Source organism: Hippoglossus hippoglossus, chromosome 12, assembly GCF_009819705.1.
Source record: "Hippoglossus hippoglossus isolate fHipHip1 chromosome 12, fHipHip1.pri, whole genome shotgun sequence".
NCBI lineage: Eukaryota > Metazoa > Chordata > Actinopteri > Pleuronectiformes > Pleuronectidae > Hippoglossus > Hippoglossus hippoglossus.
Genome location: NC_047162.1, coordinates 10,880,193 through 10,902,063, shown reverse-complemented (window position 1 = coordinate 10,902,063; position 21,871 = coordinate 10,880,193). Strand labels below are relative to the sequence as shown.

At 42.3% G+C, this 21,871-nt stretch overlaps 3 protein-coding genes across 3 annotated transcripts; 1 reads left to right on the top strand and 2 right to left on the bottom strand.

Moving 5' to 3' along the window:
• Positions 1-185: 185 nt before the first annotated feature.
• Positions 186-6,124, bottom strand: zmynd19 (zinc finger, MYND-type containing 19). Its single transcript, XM_034602907.1, has 6 exons — positions 5,834-6,124; positions 4,150-4,209; positions 3,963-4,069; positions 3,362-3,502; positions 2,695-2,875; positions 186-2,568 (listed from the first exon to the last, which is right to left on the bottom strand). Exons 1-6 carry the CDS (start codon positions 5,882-5,884, stop codon positions 2,425-2,427), a joined length of 684 nt encoding a protein of 227 aa, XP_034458798.1. The 5' UTR covers positions 5,885-6,124; the 3' UTR covers positions 186-2,424.
• A 3,986-nt stretch (positions 6,125-10,110) lies between these two features.
• bspry (B-box and SPRY domain containing) lies at positions 10,111-15,081 on the top strand. Its single transcript, XM_034601360.1, has 7 exons — positions 10,111-10,700; positions 11,770-11,868; positions 12,938-13,168; positions 13,322-13,347; positions 13,456-13,580; positions 13,899-14,417; positions 14,476-15,081. The coding sequence occupies exons 1-7, from the start codon at positions 10,266-10,268 to the stop codon at positions 14,490-14,492; spliced, it is 1,452 nt and encodes a 483-aa protein (XP_034457251.1). The 5' UTR covers positions 10,111-10,265; the 3' UTR covers positions 14,493-15,081.
• A 1,734-nt stretch (positions 15,082-16,815) lies between these two features.
• Positions 16,816-21,842, bottom strand: coq4 (coenzyme Q4 homolog (S. cerevisiae)). Its single transcript, XM_034601362.1, has 7 exons — positions 21,718-21,842; positions 20,556-20,714; positions 19,486-19,582; positions 19,286-19,388; positions 19,008-19,137; positions 18,552-18,645; positions 16,816-17,178 (listed from the first exon to the last, which is right to left on the bottom strand). The coding sequence occupies exons 1-7, from the start codon at positions 21,782-21,784 to the stop codon at positions 16,995-16,997; spliced, it is 834 nt and encodes a 277-aa protein (XP_034457253.1). The 5' UTR covers positions 21,785-21,842; the 3' UTR covers positions 16,816-16,994.
• Between the last annotated feature and the right edge of the window lie 29 nt (positions 21,843-21,871).

Genomic DNA, 21,871 nt, shown 5'->3' with positions numbered 1-21,871 from the left:
TGAGTGCAGTCCTACTTTGGAAGCTTATAGAAAATATACTGAACTTACTTAATATTGCATTTTTCTACCCAAGCAGGACAAAACTCATAATACATCTCATTCACCAAATCATAGTCATAAACCAATTAAAGGTTATCATGTATTTTCTTCTCCTCCTACACTTATCAATACTCAACTCCAACAGATGAGGTTTTATTTTATTTATTGTCATTTTACATTGGAAAAGCAACTGTCAGTTATCCCCAACTGTACTTCCATTCACATATTGTAGCTCTTTATTTCTAGGTGATTGATGCTTATATTCTTACAAAACAAAAAGATTTCAGACACGATCTGTACACGCTGTCCAAATCACACCCCCTCCCTTCAGCCCATCTACGACAAATACGCTAAAATGGGAGCCAAGGTTTAGTGCAGTGTTGAAAACCTGTTCTCACTCACACACACTCGCGCACACACACACACACACACATAAGAAACAATCAACAGGTCGCATGTACACGTGGGAATAACATGCGTAGTGTCTGGACTCTTCACCTAAGACACACAAGGACACGTCTAAGCAGGTGTGCACTGCGGGTAATACAAGGAGGGCAGAACTTTATGGACAAATCTGAAAACAGAACAATTTAACTCGGGCCGCTATGTCTTAGGGGAAAAAAAAGCAGGAAATGCTTCTGCCTGTAGAACCACTGTACAAACTAAAAGTGGGGTAATTCAAGTTTTACACTCCGAGACGTCTCTCACGTGGAAGATTTTAGTGACGATGATGGTGTGCAGTGTTTTCATGGAACATCTGGAGGGGCAACAACCAGGGGGACTCTTTCATTCAGGATGAGAAAAGTAAACACAAAGCAAGTAACAAGGGATGAAATGTTCAGTCCCCCTCCCCCATCCATAAAGATGTGACGAAAAGGACCCCACTCTATTATCTGTTTACCTTCAAATATCAGGACAAAAGCACATTTCACAACCGCATGTTTTAAATAAATATATAGCTCAATTTCTTCAAAAAAATAACCTTAGAGCAAACTCCACAACACACACACACCATAACCCTGCAGATGCAAGAAAATACCGCGAAGAAGACTGGAGCGTGTTAAAACCCAGCAAAGTAAGACTGACTGGAGGGATTCAGTGTGTCAAACCACAGAAGGAGAGCAGACTTTGGTAAAGATCATTTCTTCCTTTTTGTTTCCATGTGATCATTGAGGAACTCTGTCTTGAGAACACAGGATAATTCATTTCTCATCAGAATAAAACAGTATTTAATTTTTGTGATAATGGAAAAAGATGGACCTAAGTACTAAATAACATCAGGAAGAGCTTCTAAAATAGTAACTTTGAAAATGCAGTTTTGTAATATATATATATATATATATATAATATCAAAGTGACTTAAAAATAACTAATGGGTGGAGAAAACCTCGAAAAAAAATTAAAGCCTTTACTTGGCAACTACTTTTATTACAGAACAGTGAAAATTTTGAACCCACCAGTTTGATTAAATATGAAATTTAAAATTGCGTAATATGGCCCCTTTAAGAAGAGAACAGACATAACGTTAGTGCGGCCTGTAAACCACGTTAAGCATTTCAATGTCCTTCAGTACATATTGGCAGCAAATACACATACAAGCATACATACATACATACATACATACACACTCTCTCTCTCTCACACCCACACTCAATACTGGAAGTGTGGTTCAATCAGTGAAATCTGTCTGATGCGTGTCGTGGTTGGCTGCGTGGAGAGTGCGAACAAGACAGGGAGGCGGCGAAGGTGTCCATGACCATGAAGACGGCAGCTGTGCACACCAGAGAGGTCAGAGAGGGAGCGATACAGTGAAAAGGTCCATGTCCCATTGTACCAGCTTGAACGATGGGTTCGGAATCCCCCGTTCGCACAGACGTCGCCGCATCCAAGTGGCCGGGTGGAGGAGCGAAAAAGTGGATGACGACAACTGTCCGTCTATGACTGTGGTCCAAAGAAGCTTGTCCAGTTCAACAACAAGACGACTTGTTCCCCCTCACACACAAAACCATAGCAGCAGGTAGAGCTCGAGGGTGTGTCCCCTCGAGAAAAATAAAGACAAAAACAAACAAACAAAAAAATAATAATAATATTAATAATAATAATACACTTTCCCCGTCATCCAAATGAAAAGCAAGCTATGGAGAACTACCAGTTCTGGGAAGTGGCAGATGTCTTTTTGCTTGATTCTTCTTTTCTCTCCTCCGTCTTCTTTACCCCCCGAATCCAAACAAACAATCAAGCAACCAACATTGTCCTCTGTCGTTAGTCTCTCGCCAGCAAATTTCCCCGTTTAGCCCTCCATACCTGCTCCCCTGCCACAAGTCAAACCCAGACCCCCCCACCCCAATTCTTCCCCATCCTCTCCCAGGCGAGGATGAAGGCAGATCATCGTTCGGGCTCTGACTCCAGGGCCAACACTCGCTTGCGCTCGCGACACTGCTTCTTGTGGGCCGGCCAGTCCCTCTGCTGGCACTGGGAGCCGCAGTAGCGGGCCACCTGGCAGCGACCGCAGATGTTGAACTCCCGGAGCTGTGAGAAGACAAGGAACAATTTGGGATAAGAAAACAAAATCAACGTGTGAATGGGATTAAAACATTTGATTTTGTTACAAAAAGAATCATGCAGGTTTCACAAGATGCCAGTTATAGTACATACCCTCCTCTCAATGAGTGAACAGGGAGGATAATGACACTCATAGTAGGTGCAGGAGCACTCCTCTTCCTCCACCAGCTCCCCGTTAGCGTTGTAGTAGCGTGTGCGGCTTAGCTCCAGATACTGCTCCTCCACAGGGTCGGCCGGCACCTGCTGGATGGCCAGCCAGTACAGAGACTGCTCTCTGCACGAGTAAGGGAACACGAGAAGAAATATTACAGCAAAAACATGAACAGAAGTAGCCGCCATTTGAAAATCTGTTTTGAGTGGAGGGAGGACGTGCAGCAGGACGTGCAGTCAGTTAGAGCTTATAAATGTCGGTTTCGATATATTTTCTGTTTATTGCCCGGCCCTAACCAGAATCATTAACAGACTCTGTTCCTTCCTTCCTATAAAACGACAGTTCTTAACTCTCAACAGTTTCGTGTCGACAACCCAGGTTACAAAATTAAACATCTTCAACTAATTTCTCAAGTTAACAGACCATTAAGAAGACTGGCAGACAAAACAACCCAAAAGCATTTGTTTTAAAGGACATGGGACGGAAAAAAAACACTGCAAATTTGTTTTTCTGAGAAATTATCTGTTTTTCCTCAGGCACAGGAACAGGCCAGCATGGGGCCCTTAATAAATCACTGGTTTCATTTATGGAGAAAACTTGTGGTCCTACCTTTGTTTGCTGGAGATCTCCTCCGGTTTTGGGCTCCAGCCCACTGGCACCAGTCGCAGGTTGTCTAGCCGGTTGTCCACTGTCACAGAGTTGATGTGGATGACTTGGAAACTGGGTGCGATGCCTCCTCTGTGCTTCTCCCTGGGTCAAGACATGGATCCAGATGTTGAGTGTAGCTCATTAGTGCTATAACATTGTTGTAGATGGCTACCGACACTGCACAGATTTATGGATGCGGTGATGGATGCTTGCTTGCTTCTACAAGACCATGAGACTTAAGTGGAAGAGAAACATAAGCTACTATGCGCACCCTACAAAAGATCAATGATAACATTCACAGCAACCAATCAGCAAATCAAAAAACTTCTCCAATCAAACACCAGTTGCAAGATACCGACTTATTGTGAAGTTTTTGTGAAAGTTGAAAGAAGTTATCTTGGATGGCAGAGGGGGAGGCAGCTACAGTTTTTAGTGATCACAACCACAACAATCCCTCAAGGACAATTCCACAGAGAGGATGTTTGCCTGCACAGTCGGTTGACTAGAGATACTCTAACAAAATAATCTGTGTATCATGAACTTGAATGAAGAATGAACTTACCACAGCAGCTCATGCAGCGGCCTCCCTGCCCAGCGGCCTTTACCGATGTCAAAGGCATAGGCAAAGATCTTAGCTCCGTTGCCATCTGCATCTACCTCCATGCGCGCCTAGAAATCAAACATAAAAGTTTACTATCAGAAAATAGGTCAAAGCAAACAACAATAACTTTGCACATGAATGAATTTACCTCAAAGGCATAGTTTTCCACAAGCGGGATGTCCTGCTCGTCAATTAGTGTGTATTTTGTCTGGAATGAGAGATAAGAGAAACGTGTTAGAAGCACAACTCCTGCAAGAGCAGCATATTGTCTTATTTAACACTGTGCCAATATTTAATACAACTTTACAAGAGGTGCAGCCTTTGTGAGAACCATATAAACTCATAAAATAGCATATGAGCAGCATGCCGAGTATGCCTTCTCATAAATAACTGTGTATTTAAAACTTTCACCTCCGGGCATTCATAAATAGACTAGGAGTTTGAAGCCTTCTACCCAAATAACTACACATTAAATAAATACAATTATTAGTGATGGTAGGCAATTGTCAATTCTTCCAGAGGAGGGTTTGTGCCTAATGTATAACCACATCCAGCAAAGACCATTCAGAAATGTGCACAGTTTAACTAGTTTACACAGAAACAGCACAACTTCTCAAAGGGTGGCCTGTTTGCAGAGACCAGCCACTGAGGGGATGTTCAAATTTTCCTATTAGGGAACTTGCAGTTTGAGTCACAGTTGCGAAACGGGCATATAAAAGATGGGGTTTCTCTTTTGAGTATCATTAATCTACACAACAGGAAAATAAGCGGAATTAGCCTGGTGAACCAAGCCAAACTGCATGCATCATCTAAAGTCTGACATCAACAGCATTTGGAGTCGAGATGCAACAAATTCATAATAAAAAAAAAAGGAGCAACTGGTCTCATCCACTTCAGAGCAGCCTGAGCTGTGTTAGGACATTACAGCCCCATGGAGCAGGGTTCAACTCAGCCGTGGAGATGTCCACAAACCAAAAAGGTCGAAACGTGACACTGCTGCAACAAGGCAAGTGTGTAGATCTAAAAGGGACCATCGTGACGCCATGTGAAGTAGATGTGAGTGCAGCTTAGGAGCAGTGTCCCTCAGCAGGTGGGCGAACTGAACTGTCTGCACCGTTTATCCCCAGTGTGAGAGTCTTGTGACACCAGCAGCCAGGAGCGGTTCTGTACTCAGCCGTAGTTCAACAACGCGACGCTTGCGTGGCTTTTTAATCAGATAAAATAATAATAACAACACAATGCAGGTTCATAGCCACAGTTGTTGAGCCGTGTGTGTGTTGTGTTTGCCGGTGCTTTGTCACGTTGCACAAAAGAATCAGTTGATGGAGCATGGCGATGGCTTCCTCATGAGCAGCCCGTGTAATCCAAATAACAGCTAGCGTGGCACTGCTAACTCCACCGCCGAGCGTCAACACGAGCCACCGCCGCCGAGCTAACAGCCGTCTGCACCGCTTCTACAACAGCCGACACCGGGAATGACACACAACGAACAATGCGTGGACCTCCGGGACGTTATTTCACCGTTAAATGTTAGCCAACATAGCTAACGTGACCCGCTAACGTGCTAGTTAGCGTTAGCTTCGCAGCGAGACTGTGCGGCGGCGGAGGAGCAGAGAAGCAGTCTGGCTCGGCACGGCCGGCTTCTCTAATCCGCTCAAAAGCGGCTAAAATAGGCGCCGTTTAACTGCTCCCGCGTCGGCGAAGGCTTGATAAACATCGACGCGGGAGATCAGCAGCGACTCCTCGGCTCCAAATGTCTCTTTTGCAGCGTCTTTTGTGATCCCCGCGGGCCCTCCCCCGGCCGCACATGGCAGCCCTGAGATCCAGCTCACCTTCCCGGCCACACGGCCGAGCCGCACGATCCCCAGCTTGAAGTCCGACATCGGGAGGGACGGGTGACGGAGAGAGGCGCGGGGTCCGACCTGAACGTCGCTCGGGTGTAAGCCTCGCCGGGGCAGCCCCTCGGCCCCGATGCCAGTTTGGGTGGACCGGTCGGGTGTTCGCGCTGACTCCGGGTCTGTCCGGCAGCAGCAGCCCAGCCTCGGTGACACACACACCGCTGCTGGCGCAGGAGAGCCGAGCGAGCTGCTGAGGAGGGGGCGGGGCGCGACCAGCCGCTAACCGCTGCGTCCAATCAAAAGCGACGCTGGGTTTTTTAACTCCACACGCACGATCGCGCCGTCCAATAGGCAACGAGTATCTCCGACAAGCGTCTGTTTTAGGCGCTACATCATCACACTCTCGTGACCACGTCCATCCATTTTCCCGCGAAATGTTTGATGCTGGGTGGGATCACGGACCTTTATTAAAATGATCACACAGGACGTCACCGTTTATGACGTTTGCTGTGGATTTAGGCCCCTGACTCAGGGCCGTGGGAATGTGTCTCTACATCTCACACTCTGCTGTGAAGCAGCACGTGAATAACTGAGGACGAAAATACAGCATACCATTATTTGTGAAAGGTTTTAACTGTATGTACACGAGACATAACCAAGAGTTTCAAAGTTCAGTGCAGATGATAAGTATATTGCATTTTTTTTCCTGATCTATTCACGTGGGCCTAATTGATGCTGATTTTCAATTGTCTATTTGGTGTTATTTCTTTGTGTAGCAAACCAATCACGTTTCAAAGTCATAGCTCCCTGTGTTTAAAACAATAATAATTAAAACCCGTTAAATATCGATTGTGGGTAAGGAAAGTACTTAAGTTTTTTAAAATATCAGATGTAGACATCAATGCCTGTGAACACTGATTATTCTTCACTTGCCAGTAATGTTGTCTGAACTTTAAAAAGGTCAATCAAAGCCAAGGCACATTACCCTTCAGATCCAACTGACTTGTGTTGCTTCTGTGGACTATAGTATCTTGTATTTATGTAATTATTTTATGGAAGAATTTAATCTCCACAGCCCGAACATGACAGCAGGCCACTGGGGCTCCATGGTGGGTTAATATTCTGTAAATTCTGCCCCTAATATTATCCAAACACCCTGAGGAAAACAGGAAATGTAAATCAGGTGGTTGAACTTCAGTCAAATTATTTGAGAGCAATCAGCGCATTGAAGAGTAAAGTCCTTCTCGGTAAAAAGGAAACCTGCAAATAAAATGAGTAAATACGTGGAGGAAACACAATGATCCACATTTACATCCACATTAGCAGCAGTGGATGAACTGGGGATGTGCAATGATTGAAATGCGACCAATGTTTGGGACATGGAGGCTCAACAAGCTTCATCTTAAAGCATCTTACTATGTGCATTCTTCTAATGATCTTCATTGCCTGACTTCAGTCATGTGCATAACAACATTTTGAAATAAAAATCCCAGCACATCTGTTCAGTGTTGAGGAATTCATGGTTCAGTCGGTGAAGTGGTTGGGCTCCCTCTGGAGGTGAAGAGATGTATTACAGAGAGTAAAGGGGTGGATTAGGATGATCTTCAGTAAACACCAGGTTTAAACTGGTGTTAACACAGCACTCATATTGGCCATCATCAGTGAAGTGGTGTTTCCACATCAATCCTTTTGAAAAATGTAAATTCATATAGATGGTCTGGAATCATAAACATCTCAACACCTTCATCTACTTTCACCACTTTACTTAGCCTACTTTAATTCGTTTATTTAGGAGCATTAAAGAATAATTGGAGGCAAATCAGTGTATGATTAAAAATGAGTTATATCTAGTTTAAAAGTAGGCTGCTATATTTTTTACACCATTATGATGAACAGTCAAAAACATGTCTGCAGTCATTTTTTCTGACTAAACATAGTAGGCAGGTAAATATAACTACGTAGCAAGCAGGGACTTATTATATTGTATGTAATAATATTAATGGAAATAATTACCCACAACATGTAAGACAAATTAATAGAAAAAGATGCAATAATGTAAATATAAAAGACATGTCCAGCTTCCTTGGTGAAATATTCAGCATTTCATCAGACACGTAACATTATTTTTTATTCTTTTAAATACTGATAATTTCCCCAATATTTCCTGCATCCCTGTCAAGTGAGATTCCTGTGTTCAGATCTCTCTCCCAAACACAGGAACCTCTTGTTTGACACACGATCTGATCACCTGCACTATAGGTTTTGTGTTTACTAGTTTTACCATCGACAAAACAGCCTTTCATGACAGTGAAACAATGGTACCCCTGTGTACTACTGTTCCCGTTTCAAAGTGTAATGTGTGGAAACCCACCCAAGGCATGATTCTGTCAATAACTGCTATATCAAGTTACCCACAGACGGGGGGCTGGGAGGAGTGGGAGATGTGTTTGTTCCTTGTGCTTTGAATTTTTGGACTTTGGAGCTTTTTCCTCTCAAACTTACTTGAAGCTTCAAGTAAGTTTGAGCAAACACTGAGCAAATCTTAGCTCAGTGTGAGAAGTGACTGCAAGAAATGATAAAAACAAGAGGATATATCTTTTATGGGATGTCTTTATTTTCTTTAGTTTTATATGACACTAATTTCACCATCAGCAGAGTGTTTCTAAATATATTTATTGCTGCCCCTGAAATAAAAACTATCATCTTTGTGGTGCCACACCCGACACATCAACACCTCCAGCTTCCACCAGACTGCACAGATTATTTATTAGATTAGTATTAGAGGATGTTTGTTTTCCTCTCTGGATTTAAGAGCTTCTGCAGACACTGGGTGTTGCTCATTATTGCTTAACACAACTGTCTCCTCTCTGAGGTGTGGCCACACTTCTCATCCCCGGGTGTACTCATGATGAAACAGCCGAGTATCTACCACAGCGATCCACCCTGGAAAATGTAATCATACTCAGTTTTCATAACACAAACATTGGTGTCTTTGGATATGAGTGCTTTAATAGTAAATAAAATATCTTATAATCAGAAAATGGAAATTTAAATCCATTGTCTGTCGGCCAAAGGAAAGTGTAAAGCACTAATTCCTCATCCCATGCCAGAACACACACACACACACACACACACACACACACACACACACACACACACACACACACACACACACACACACACACACACACACACACACACACACACACACTCCATGTCCAAGTGTGAAGAATTTTGTCTGATGTGGAGACCAATGTGGTTATTTTTAACCATTTAAACATGGTATTGCATACAGGTGTCTTATATCTCACCAAAGATATGCATATTACTTACAGACACAATAGATTCCTATAGAGTTATATAGGTTGAAACTCTGTATTTATTTTGATCTATGTCAGTTTTACTAATTTGTTTAGAAAGATCATTGATGCAAACAAAACATAAACAACATCACAATATGTTGATTAGACGTAGAGTTGTTCTGTGTTAAACACTCAATAAAATGTAACAATGATAAGGGCTGCACTTCAGTTAAAGTCCTGTTGCATTAAAGTTCATAATATCATTACGATTATCCTGGGCCACTGCACTTTACTTATAACATTTCATACAAACCACTACAGTGAAAACGTGTATATAATGTACATACTCATCATTTTTTTATTTAATGTTAATTGTTGTTTTTATTCTATTGCCTTTCTTTTATATGTCTTTATTCTCTTGTCTACCTCATTCTGACCTGCCTGCTGCTGTAACAACTGAATTCCCCCCGATGTGTGGACCAATAAAGTTTTATCTTATCTTATCTTATTACTATTATTATATTTGTCCTTACTCTTGTTGAGGGTTAAGGGCAGAGGATGTCACACCTTGTTAAAGCCCATGAGACAAATTGTGATTTGTGAATATGGGCTATACAAATACAATTTGATTGATTGATTGATATTAAAGCTTACTCTTGTAAAGTATGTGTCCCTGTAGTGTATGTAGCATGTACTAAAGTTTACAGGCAAATTAACCGGGCTTAATGTAGATAATGAAGTTAAATAAAGCAAAAGAAAGTAAGTAAAACTTTGAGTGCAGTGCATCAGGTTACTTTATTTAAGTTACTTGGTTTAAGAGGCTAAATTCATGAAAAACAGGGAAAGAACGACAGTTTACTGTAGGATATCTATTAGGTATTATATATATATTATATCCATGTTATATATAAGAATGCGTTTCCCTGTTTGTGACAAGGAAACATTTGTTAAAAGTATCAGCTGACGCCCAGGTGAGACCAGAGAAGAGGCAGTGGAGCAGAAAGCATTGTTGCATTGGAGCTCTGACCTCTGGTGTCCGTGTTACTTCCGTGTTCCGCTCACCTGCTGCACCGGTGTGAAGGTGCGACTCTCCGCCGCTGCACCTGCTGCGTTATTACCGCGTCATGTCGGAGGAGCTCGTAACGTGTGAACTAGCATGCTCCGATTCAGCGAGGGAGCCACCGGGGGCTCCTCCGGGGAGTGACAGCACGAACATGGACCGCGAGCAGCCCATTTTCTCCGTGTTGAGCGGCGGTGCCAAGGACAGGACGACAGCGGCGGCAGCGGCGGTGAAGGCGGTGGAGGCGGTGAAGGGGGACACCGCGGTGAAGAGCTCCGGCGGCGGCGGCGGCGGTGGAGCAGCAGCTTCTCCCTCCGCCACCTCCGACACGGAGTCCGGGATCTTCTCGGGTGAGTGTGAGCTCTGCGTGGAGCACGAGTCCGAGCTCGACTGGTTCTGCGGCACCGAGCAGAAGCTCATCTGCTCCCACTGCGCCATCGTCGGCCCCTGCCACGGACACACCGTGACCCCTCTGGCCACCAGGGTCACAGCGATCCGGGTGAGTGTGTGCACCGGCTCTCGAACATGTTCATAATGTGGTCCTTCTTCTGCCATATTGTGTGGACTTTGCCTGATTGGAAGTTTGAGGGCAGAGGCAGATCTAGGAATTTTCTAAATCGGGGGCAATAAAGGGGGGGCCATAAAGGGGGCCACAATTTACACAGAATCATATGTGCAACATCCATGCTCAATGACGCTGAGAGGAAGTTGATACAGTTTTGTTAGCACCTATTACACCCGTTTTATAACATTTTAACATGACAACAAACGATCTGCGTTACGTTCCACATTTGTGCATCCGATAGGCTACACAGAAAATACATTGATTGTTCTAAAACTCTAATCAAATCCTTTTAAATAAATCCTAGCATGCAACTCTAAAAACCTTATTTGAAAAAATGAAACTAAATAAAACTTTTAAAGTAAACTTTTTCCCCCTTGTAGTTACACTCATTGCCAATAGGTGGTGCTGCAGCCCTCTCGGCTTTGAGCGGCTTTGCACATAATCGATAATGTGCGGCTTTACACATTATCGAGTTTATTTTGGAAAATGAAACTGAAAATAAAACTTCTTAACAAATTGTCATGTTTATTGTTAGTCAGATTACGACTGGGGCCAGTGCCCCTCTGGCCCCTGGATCAACCCTTGACTGAAAATAACCCATGATGGTTACTTACTCAAATTAATACAGATCCTGTCATGTACTTCATTATTTATGTCATCGACTTGATTTTCAAGTCTCACTTTTAACTTTCTATTATGACCGATTTTGCAGGATCAACATGAAAAGACGTTGATCTGCCCATTTCAGCCCCTGTATTAATGACGGCAGCTGATAATAAGCCAAGTGTGCTCATTAATAACATGTGGGAATTGTGTAAAAAATATTCAACAGTGTTATATGTGTTAACTTCATCATTCTTTCTTGGGTGTGTCATGTTTGTCATGTGGCTCTGCTCTGTGATTCCCCTGCATGGTATTTGAAAATACAGGATATTCTTGTTGCGTCTCCAACTGATCATATTAAGGTGTTGTGTTGGTGTGTGTGTGTGTGTGTTTTCCCCAGAATGAACTGGTGGATGTGTGTGAGAAAATGCAGCTGCAGGCGCTGAGGATGGAAAGGTTCATTGACCAGACGCTGATAGTCAAAGAGCAAAAGCTCCAGGTGAGAAATACCTTTATACTCCACTCTCATTCAACCACACACAGTAATATAATAATAATTACACAGACACGTTGCTCCGTGGTGCCCACACTGTATCTCAAGTGTTGACATTGGGTGGCTCATATTTATGATCAAGTCACATGTGACAACCCAATTGTGCGTTTTGTGGACACGTGGGGAGTTTGTGTATATGGATTATCTGCTCTCTAACAAGACTTGTTGCATTAGGGCTGCAACAAAGCACCATTTTCCCTAACAATTAATATGAGGAGAGTTTCGTATGATCAGTCCATGTATTGTTTAGTGTTTAAAATAGTGAAAAATACCACAGGCTCCAATCATCTGTTGCAAAAACAATTAGTTTGCAATGATACAAAGCAGAGAAACCCACCATATTCTCACATTTAAATAGCTAAAACCACTTTAACCTGATAAATGACTTATTTTAATCAACTAATCTATTATTGGATGAATCATTTCAGCACTAAGAGAGTATAAGAATTCATAGTTGTAAAGGATAAAGTATCAATATGTTGATCATGCTCCTTGAGTCTAAAATGTTCTGATATTTGATAACATTTTATTATTGTCATACATGTGATATCAGATCTTTTGAATTGATTAGTAAGATTATAAGAGAATTTGGTCACTATTAACGTATACCTTGAAATAACTATTGTATTTGCTGATTTCGTCAATTTATCACCACAATGCAACGAAGCAAAGATTGTCTCCCTTTCACTGCACCTATACTTATTAACCTCTGTCAACAGAATGGGTCTGCAGAGGTCAGACATGCTGCGTGTGCATGCGTAGTGTAACAGGTAACAGAGCAAACCAGACTTTAATCAGACAACAGAGAAAAACAAATCCGACCTTCAGGACAAAGTCGCCGACCTAATATGTTTCTGTGGTAGAAAAAAAAAAAAAGGAACTTGGTGACATTGCAGCATTTCAGAAGTGTGAAACGTCATTAACGAGCTCGGTTACAACAATCAACTGTTGTTTGGTTCCTTCTCCTAACTCTGGTCTTTAACATTTCTCTTTCTCTCCCGGCCTCTTTCTGCAGGCATCGGCCAGCAGGGCGAGGGAGCAGGTGCTGGCTCAGGTCAGCGCAGCTCGGGAAGCCCTGGAGGAGGAGGAGCAGCGTCTGCTGGAGGAGGTGCAGAGGGAGGAGGAGCGGGTGGAGCAGTGTCTCCTCACCCAGAGGGCCCACTGGAGCCAGGCCCTGGGGAATCTGTCTCAAACACGTTCACGTCTGGTGCACACGCTCACGCACACTCCCGATGCACAGCTAGTGGTAAGAGAGCAGGGTAGTTGTAGCAGGAAGGGGGAGTTCAGGGGTGTGTTTATTTGAAGTACAGAGGAAATAGTATCATGATAATGGCCATAAATTACTGAATTACGTTAATGTCCAGGAGAGTAATCTGTCGTTTCCTGTCTCGTCTTTCAGACTAGCGTCCAGGACATAGTTGAAAGGTAATATTTTATCACATGAGAGGCTTGTGAATATTTTCTTTATTTGCTCAGGCGAACCAGAGAGGTAATGTGTCTTCTCCTCTCTGTGTTTGTGTGTGTTTGTGTCAGGGTGGAGGAGGCAGAAGGGGTCGGGGAGCCCTGCGATACAGAGCAACTCAACCTGAGCCCAGGCTGCAGTGACAGCAAGCTGCTGAGAGGTCTGTGGGCCACGGCGGTGCTGCTCGGTCCAAACGGTTAGTCAATTTGTGGGGATACATCATATCACATAACAACACATGTATTCGACAACACTGTCCTAATGTAGTTTGCTTTAGAGTTAGAAGCAGCAGTTACAGAAGCAGCAGTGATAGAAGCAGCGAATAGCAACAAAACATGGTGACAAGACTGAGAGATATTTCACCTCAGGAGAATCTAACGTTGCACAAAAATCAAGATTATGTCATGGAATTCCTGGATGGAGCACAAGCATGATAAATGTAGCAGGAGTTCAACTGTTATGCAGCAGTTTATGACATACCCTCATATATATATTCATAATCTTCTTCCCACAGCTTATGGATCATCGTGTTTAAAGTTTGACGGGCGCACAGTGAGCCCGCTCCTGTCCCTGTCTGAGGACTCCTGCACTTTGACCTTCCTCCCAAAAAAAACTCGCCAATCGCCTCTCTACGACCCAGCACGATTCGACTGTTGGCCCAACGCGCTGAGTTCACTCTCCGTGTCCTCCGGCACCCACAGCTGGATGGTGGACGTCGGCCAATGTGGCGCCTTTAAGGTCGGGGTCTGCTACGCCTCTCTGGAACGCAAAGGCTCCGGGAACGACGCGCGGCTCGGTTACAACACTCAGTCCTGGGTGTTGTCTCGCTATGACGGGGACTACTCCTTCTGCCACGCGGGGGAGAAGGTTCCCCTGCAGGTGGTGAGGACCCCCAAGAGGATCGGCGTGCTGCTGGACTGGCCAAGTCAGACGCTGTTGTTTTACGAGCCAGACTCCTGCACCTTGCTGCACTGCATCACACAACACTTCAGCGCCCCGCTGCTGCTGGCGTGTGCCGTGACTGACCGCAGTATCACCATAATACACTGACTGTCCCCAGTATCACCATAATACACTGACTGTCCCCAGTGTCACCATAATACACTGACTGTCCCGAATGACAAACAAATACTAAATGACTTTAAAGATGTGAAGAAAAGCAAGGAAGAGACTTTGCTTCAGTTTCAATGTATTCTTCCGTCTTTGTTAGAGATTCTTTTTTACTGGTTGTGATAATTTATCTGTTGATCATATTATACAGTAGTTGTGCTATTGTGACTGACAGTGATTGTTTTTTATAACGTTTTTAATATGATTCTTTATATCTTTGATCTGTGTAATGATGTTATAGAAAATATTGATTACACTGGTTGATCCAGGACTACTGTAAATGTTATGTGGCATATTCTCAGTAAACGGATCACTTCAAGTTGACTTTTCGATTTTCTGATTCTGCAAAAGACAGTTATGTTAAAACAAAGTTGTTATTTTGTCATTTGTTTCATTAATATAACATTTTCTTTGGGATGAAAAGCATTGTGTTTGTGCATTCTGTGATGAAACAGCAGGGTTTAGTTTTACTTGCAGTTACATGGCACTCTGCAGGAAGACATGTGACCAGAATGATTGTAACTCATAAATACTCGTAGTTCTCATTCAGTTTTGTGTCAATCTGAAAATAAAAGATTGAGGTTGGTGTTCCCTGTTTACAAAAACCCGTAACTTTGATTTCCCCGTCTCAAAGTTATATTATATATTTTTTCTTCAACGTTAATGAGAAGGGGCAGTGGGGGCGTGAAGGTTAGAGAAACAGGCCTGTGAATACAAGGTTGCAAGAATAAACCAGAAATGGTTCACACATGCACACACAAAAACAAAAAAGAAAAACATAAAGGATAAACATACAACTGGCCAAAATGAAAGTGCACAGATACTTGCAAAGAAATTGTGCTTTTTTAGCTTTGCAACATTCCAGATATTTTTTCTATTATCTACAAATATGCCATAAAAATCTGAGTAATGATATAAAAAACACTGAGCTAATTAAATTATTGTTCTCAAGCTCTGCCTTCCTTCCTACATTTGGAAACCCAACTTTATATTTTCTTATGTTGTTTGTTGGGTTATTTTGAACAACTTCAGAGAAGTAAATTTCAACACGTAGTTTATGCATAAAACCACTAGAGGGCGGCGATGTCAAATGTAACCTTCATGACCAGCATTATAAACATGAAGCACTGACACATCATGTAAAATCAGTAAATAATTATGAGGTGGAAACGTTCCTCCAGGACCATGGACAGTTACAGGTACTGATAATAACACACTTAGGGACACATGTGACACTTGTTCAATGATAATAAACTGATATCAACTGTCATTTGAAAACCACAATAAAGCATTAAATAGAAGAACTGAAACTGGCACTGCGGTGAAACCGGAACAAAATCAAACATTATGGTGATTTTTCCCAACTCATGAACATTTATTTTATATCCACGTCTTATTCGTAGTCATTAACCTACGATTACAGTGCAGCCCTGCAGAAAAAACTGTGAACTGTTGCATTTAAATGTGTGGTCACAATGTGAAGTTAATATCCTCAGGATAGACATGTGATCAGGACTAAACCTCGGGTGCAGCAGTGTGATGTGGTGCATGACTGAAACAGCACAGTCGTACCGACCATGCTTCCCTCAGCAGTCTATCAAAAGCACCTTCTACTGAAATATGATAAAGCAATAAAATGAATAAAGTAAAAGATGCTATAAAGTTTTTACTGTTTAAATTGGTGTCATATTAAAGGGGTTAATATTTTACATGTTAATGTAATATAAGTAAAACAAAGAAGACCCATTGTGCAGTGTTTAATAGCTCACATATTTTCTGAGCTGTGAAATTAACAATCGCAAAGAAATTTCAGTGCTGCTTTTAAGTAGATAAATTAAAGGTTGTCTTGACGGACCCTGTTTTTGAAGGATCCTATTTTGTACACATTACTACTGTAAAAAAGGAAAGCCCAGTTTATTCACAGCACAGGATTTGACAACATAGTGAGTCAAAAGATAACAGAGGCAGCTGCATCTGCTCGTTTCCCACCAACTGCTGTTTGCACAACTGCAGGTGGAAACTTTTCGGTTTCTCAATAAATCGATAACTGTAATAAAGAGGAAAACATGTCACATCTGGCCAATTATTGCCATAAATTATAAAACTATAGCAATAACATTATATTTCCAAGCTGAATACAGTATATGGGTAAGTGCATAATTGCAGATCACTCAGTTTTTAAATTAATTTCAATGCTGAAAACAAAAATGAATTCTCAATAACAGATGGTGACTCGGTGCGGCCTGTTGAATTAGACCTGCTGTCCACCAGCATCTGGAAATCACAAAGATGTCCATCAGCTAGAATGGCTTCACTCAAAATGACTTGATGCCAAGGCAGATAAATCTGTAATGTAAAAAGGAACAAGCCAGTGTTTGTCAAGTGGGACATTTCCTCAGTGGATCATATTAAAACTTCCAGTGTCACAGTCACACTTCAAATATTTATGGGTTTTCTGCTGTTTAAAAGTCTTTTGGCAGGTGATTCCTGGACTTTTTCCTCAGGTGCTCCTCTGCTTGGATGCACTCGGTATAACGGGGGGCGGGTCGATGTTGAGCTCTTGCCGGAGGTCTTCGAGGTTCTGCTCCCACCGTCTCTCGTAGAAGACGCTGAGGACGCATCGGGCCCGCCGACCATTCTGAAGCGCCCAGGGCCCCAGAGACGTGAACAGCGTCTGCAAACGGCTGAGAGAAGGTGACATAAGGAGGGAAATTTTCAACACGATACAGTGAACAGGGAAATTAAAACAAATGAGCAACGGTTACTTCCCTGAGAACAAGTTCTCAGCTATCAAAATAAGGAAGGACTAATGATTTACAGGTAGATAAATGATATGGAGCCCTTTGTTCTTTGTAACACCAGCCATGATACAGTATATAGCTGTTGGACTCAATAACTCTGGTCTGTTATGGAGGTTGTCTGGAGGCTGGGGAAAGGAGAACTCAGGCAGCAGCTGATGAGTAACATGAGCAATTGTCAACCCCAAGTCTGAAGATGTCTCCCACAGCTTCCCAGTATATCTCCCTCTACTTGCGTCACCCATTCCAACAGCACATCCATCAAAGGCTAGAATCGCTGTCACTCTCTATGTTACGTGTAACATAGAGAGTTTGCATCCTATTGGATAGTAAAGCTTAAAGTATGCAAATCCTACATCACACTGTGTCCTTATGTGTTGCCACTGGTCTAATACGCAAAACAGATGGAGTTGGTGCCTCTCTGTCTGGGGCATCTGAGTTATACATGAAAGTCCCTGAGCGTAGACACTACAATGTACTGTTTGTTGGCCCTTTATCTACAACCTGACCTCGGGCTCTGTGAAAAGAGTATCTGTGGAATTAGACAGGCACTATTCTCCCAATGGTGTACAGATAGTGTAATATGCTCCATGTACATGATATATAGTAGCATATACAGTAATGTGTGAGGATGGTAAAAAAAATGCTCAACAAGGTCTGTGATCCTAAACCTGCCATTTATAGTCCCTTTCTCACGAATGCCCTCTGACACGCTTGGTGGACAGTGTGAGAGCCTCAGTGCAGAGGATCCTCTGCCACTGCAGCTTCATACTTCATCTTCTATTATGAATTTTGAATTCTGGAGATGTTTTTTTTTTTTCCATGAACAAACAATTAACCAATTACTCCTGAAATTAAAGAACAGACAGTGTGGAAACAATGTGTCTATCAGAGCTCCTTTCATGTGCATCATGACACCTGCAGATAAAACTACCAGCTTCAGAAGTACTGAACTAGACGGATGACTAAATTTGGAAACCCCCGCCATACACACCTGGCCAGCTGAGCATAGGACCTGTGGTGGAACCTTTGAATACATGACTATTATCTGACATCTGAGATACTCTGAATGGCTCAGGCTGACTCAAAGTGTGCACCATTTTTAACTGTATCACGTCTCCCCTGTCTCTTCACTAACTGTTTCGAGAGATTTTAGGGAGTTACCTACCTCTGAACATACTGATTATTCAGATCTTACTAATCATCTTTCTGGTCCAACACTAAAATCTACACTGAGGTAAAACCGCAGGTATTTGTACCTTGTGCTTAGCCGAAGTGGCCCCAGCACAGCTCCGAGGGCGCACATGGGAAGCCCGGTCTGAGCGGCTTCGAACCATTTTACTGCCACTTCGCCTGAAATCCACAGGAGAAAGAGACAGACGTGAAAATTATTTAGATGAAAGGAGAGGAAAGAAGAAGAAAGTCAGTTCATTTGACTTTTTACAGCTAAACAGAAAGTTCAGATCAACATTGTAAAGCAAATGGTTTTAAAAAGCAGGATATTTGCAAACTGCTGGAAAGGGAAACATGGGAGAGGAACAAGTTCTGGTGAGAATGTAATTGTTCTGTCAACACTCAAATGTCCGTCATGCACAGAGTAATTAATCATCAGAATGTCAAAAGAGCTTCCCTATGCTAAGTAGTTACAATAAATAACACAATCTGAACATAGATGCCAGATTCCTGCAGACCTGCTGACGTGAGGTGGGACTCACCCAGCATGTTTGTAGGCATGCCCAGTAAGGTGTGCAACAAATCATGGACCTCTCTGTATCTCTGCATGACGTAGGCGAGCTCCTCATTGTCCACAAACCTCACGTCTGCCCTCGAGTCAGGGGTCACGTGCTGAGAGAACAGAAATAGAAAATATGGAAATGAAGATAAAATAGAAATGTCAAAAAAAACGGAAGCACTGGGTTTTTCAAATGATTAAATCAGTGTTCTGAAATGTGAGACAAGGGTTGAATGCTCTTTACATGACAAAAACACTCACGTTGTCCTCCAGAAAACGGAGGTATTCTCTCCCAAAGGAGCCTTCGGGCAGCGAGGCCATCGTGGTCAGATCAAGCGTGGACAGCCGGATCCTGGGCCGTTCTCTGCAACAACCAGCAAGAGAATGCTGAAATTCAATTACAGTAGAAAAAATGTGTCTAAATGAGAAAGCTTCCAAATAGCGCTACTGCAGCGTCTCACGTTAGGATTGTGTGGCCTTCAGGATCATTTCTCATCCTGTCCCTGAGATTTAACAATGCTAGGTGTCCCGTCGTCTCTCCGAGCACTGCCACCATGTCTGTAAAGAGCACAGAGAGTCCCACAGAATTAGAGACAATCAAGAGATTTTCTAGATTGCGGCCAAACTATTTATATAATAATCGATTTCCTCAAAATAACATTTTTTGTCTGAAGGATTCTCCAACATGTAAAGTTTATGTTTAAGCTGTGCTTATAATAAATCTTAGATTTACCTCCATATTTGATTTTTGTCTGCGAAAACAGCTGGTAGAAGTTGTCTGGAGATTTTTCAATGTGTGAAAATGTCAAGTCTGGTGGTGTTCGTGTTATCTCTGTTTGGATTTGGTGAAAACAAATATTTATGAAGAATCCTGCATTATAAACTGAGGAGTGTGGGATTGGAATGGCCGTGGTGTTCACCAGGCAGACGGGATCTACTGAAAAAGGAATCAAAATTACCGGATCCAGCAATTTAAGAGGTCGACCGATACTATGCACCCGAGCCAGGATTTGCCAGATAGAAACCAAACTACATGTCAGATGACACATGTTGATGCTTGCTTGCTTTCCCCATGAGAGTTTTAGAGTCATTGTCATCATCATGTGACAGCACGATTGAGTGAGCAACTGTATTCAAACTGCTATTGAGAAACAAACTGAGTACTGTACACTCCCTGTGGGTATTACTTCACTGAGAAATGAAAAGGATTATGAAACAATGACTCGTAATTTAGTCATCAAGGCAAATAGCTGGACTCTTAGCATTCAGTTTTAATTTACTGCTAGAGAAATAGAAAATGAAATGATTTTCACATTTTGTAAAAATCTGTGACTGGTCTTTAATGACATACTTTTCTTATCTTGGGAAGGCTATTGATAGAGACTGAGACAGGAAATGGGAGGAGGCAGATGGGGTTGGGACAAGGAACCAAATTCCTCAGCCATAGATGAACTCCCCCATGCTTCCCATGCATCTTTAATAAAACAGAGAATGCAGCCTGACCGCTGTGCTGATGATGTTAGAGCCTTACCATGTCTGTAGGGGTCCTGTAGTGCAGCCACACCTGACCCAACGGCCAGCAGGGCTTTCTGGATGGGGGTGGTGGGAATGTGTCCAGTGTACAGCCCATCAAAGCAGCCATCTGTAAACCCACTGCTGCTGCTGCTGCTGCACAGCTGCTGGACAGACACTGCAGAGACACAGGTGGAGCAACATATGAAACATTTTAGAAATATATATATATATATATGAACAGAATTTATACATATGTATACATGTATGTAGGTATACTAAGTATACTACTAATATTTAGAAAAATACTGCGAAATTACATGATACAATCACACATTATATACCATACCTGCCAATATGCATGCACTTGCATATATATATATATATATATTAATCTCAATATTTACTATACATAGTGCAGAAATATAGTATACATTCTCGTGCAATCATCTTTTGCCACTGCACTTTATCAGAGAACATTTCTCCACAAATATTTCTGTATTTGTAGTTATACAGAGTTGTATATAATATTATAATTATATTATATATTGTCTGTATCTTTATGTCATGACGTTTTTTAATATTGATTTATTTTCAGTAGAACATTCTATTGTATACTTCTTGTTCTCTTGTCCACCTCTTCTGGACAATCTGCTGCTGTAAACATGTGAAAACATGTGAAACATGTGAATTTCTCCAATAAAGTTTATTTGATCATATTTTTTTCACGAGACAAAGACAATGTAATAATAAACTCACTTATGTGTGTATTTTACCTCATATAAAAACAATTCAACACCACATTGAATGATGTAAATCAAGGTTCTAAAAAAACAAAACTGATATTCCCTCATACAGGCTGCAGTGAACAGCCGATTGATGATTGACAAAAAGAAGCTAAAATGAAAACAGCTGAATATGGAATTAAATGGATAATGGTGTGTATCGGATTTAATTATTGGTAACTGTCTTCATTGTTTACAGTGTTTAATTAACACTCGAAGAGAAGCTGCCTGTCACTCCACTTGCTGTCTGACATCTACGAGGGTGCTATGCTAACACTTTAGCATTGGCATTCGTGCACATTTAAAGACGCCCACACGTCAGGTGAATAGAAGCTAAATGAGTAGCTTCGTGTCTGACTCTAAACTAACGCAGATCACATGTTTAGAAACTCGTACCTTTCGAGATCAAACCATGATGTCGCTGAGTCAACCGGTGGAGACGCTTACTAACACTCCGCCACATGGTGAACCGCCACTGCGCATGCGTGGAGGGGGGCACGGTGCGCTCGTTTTGTACTCCGGGGGCAGCAATTGTGCATGGACCGAGGTG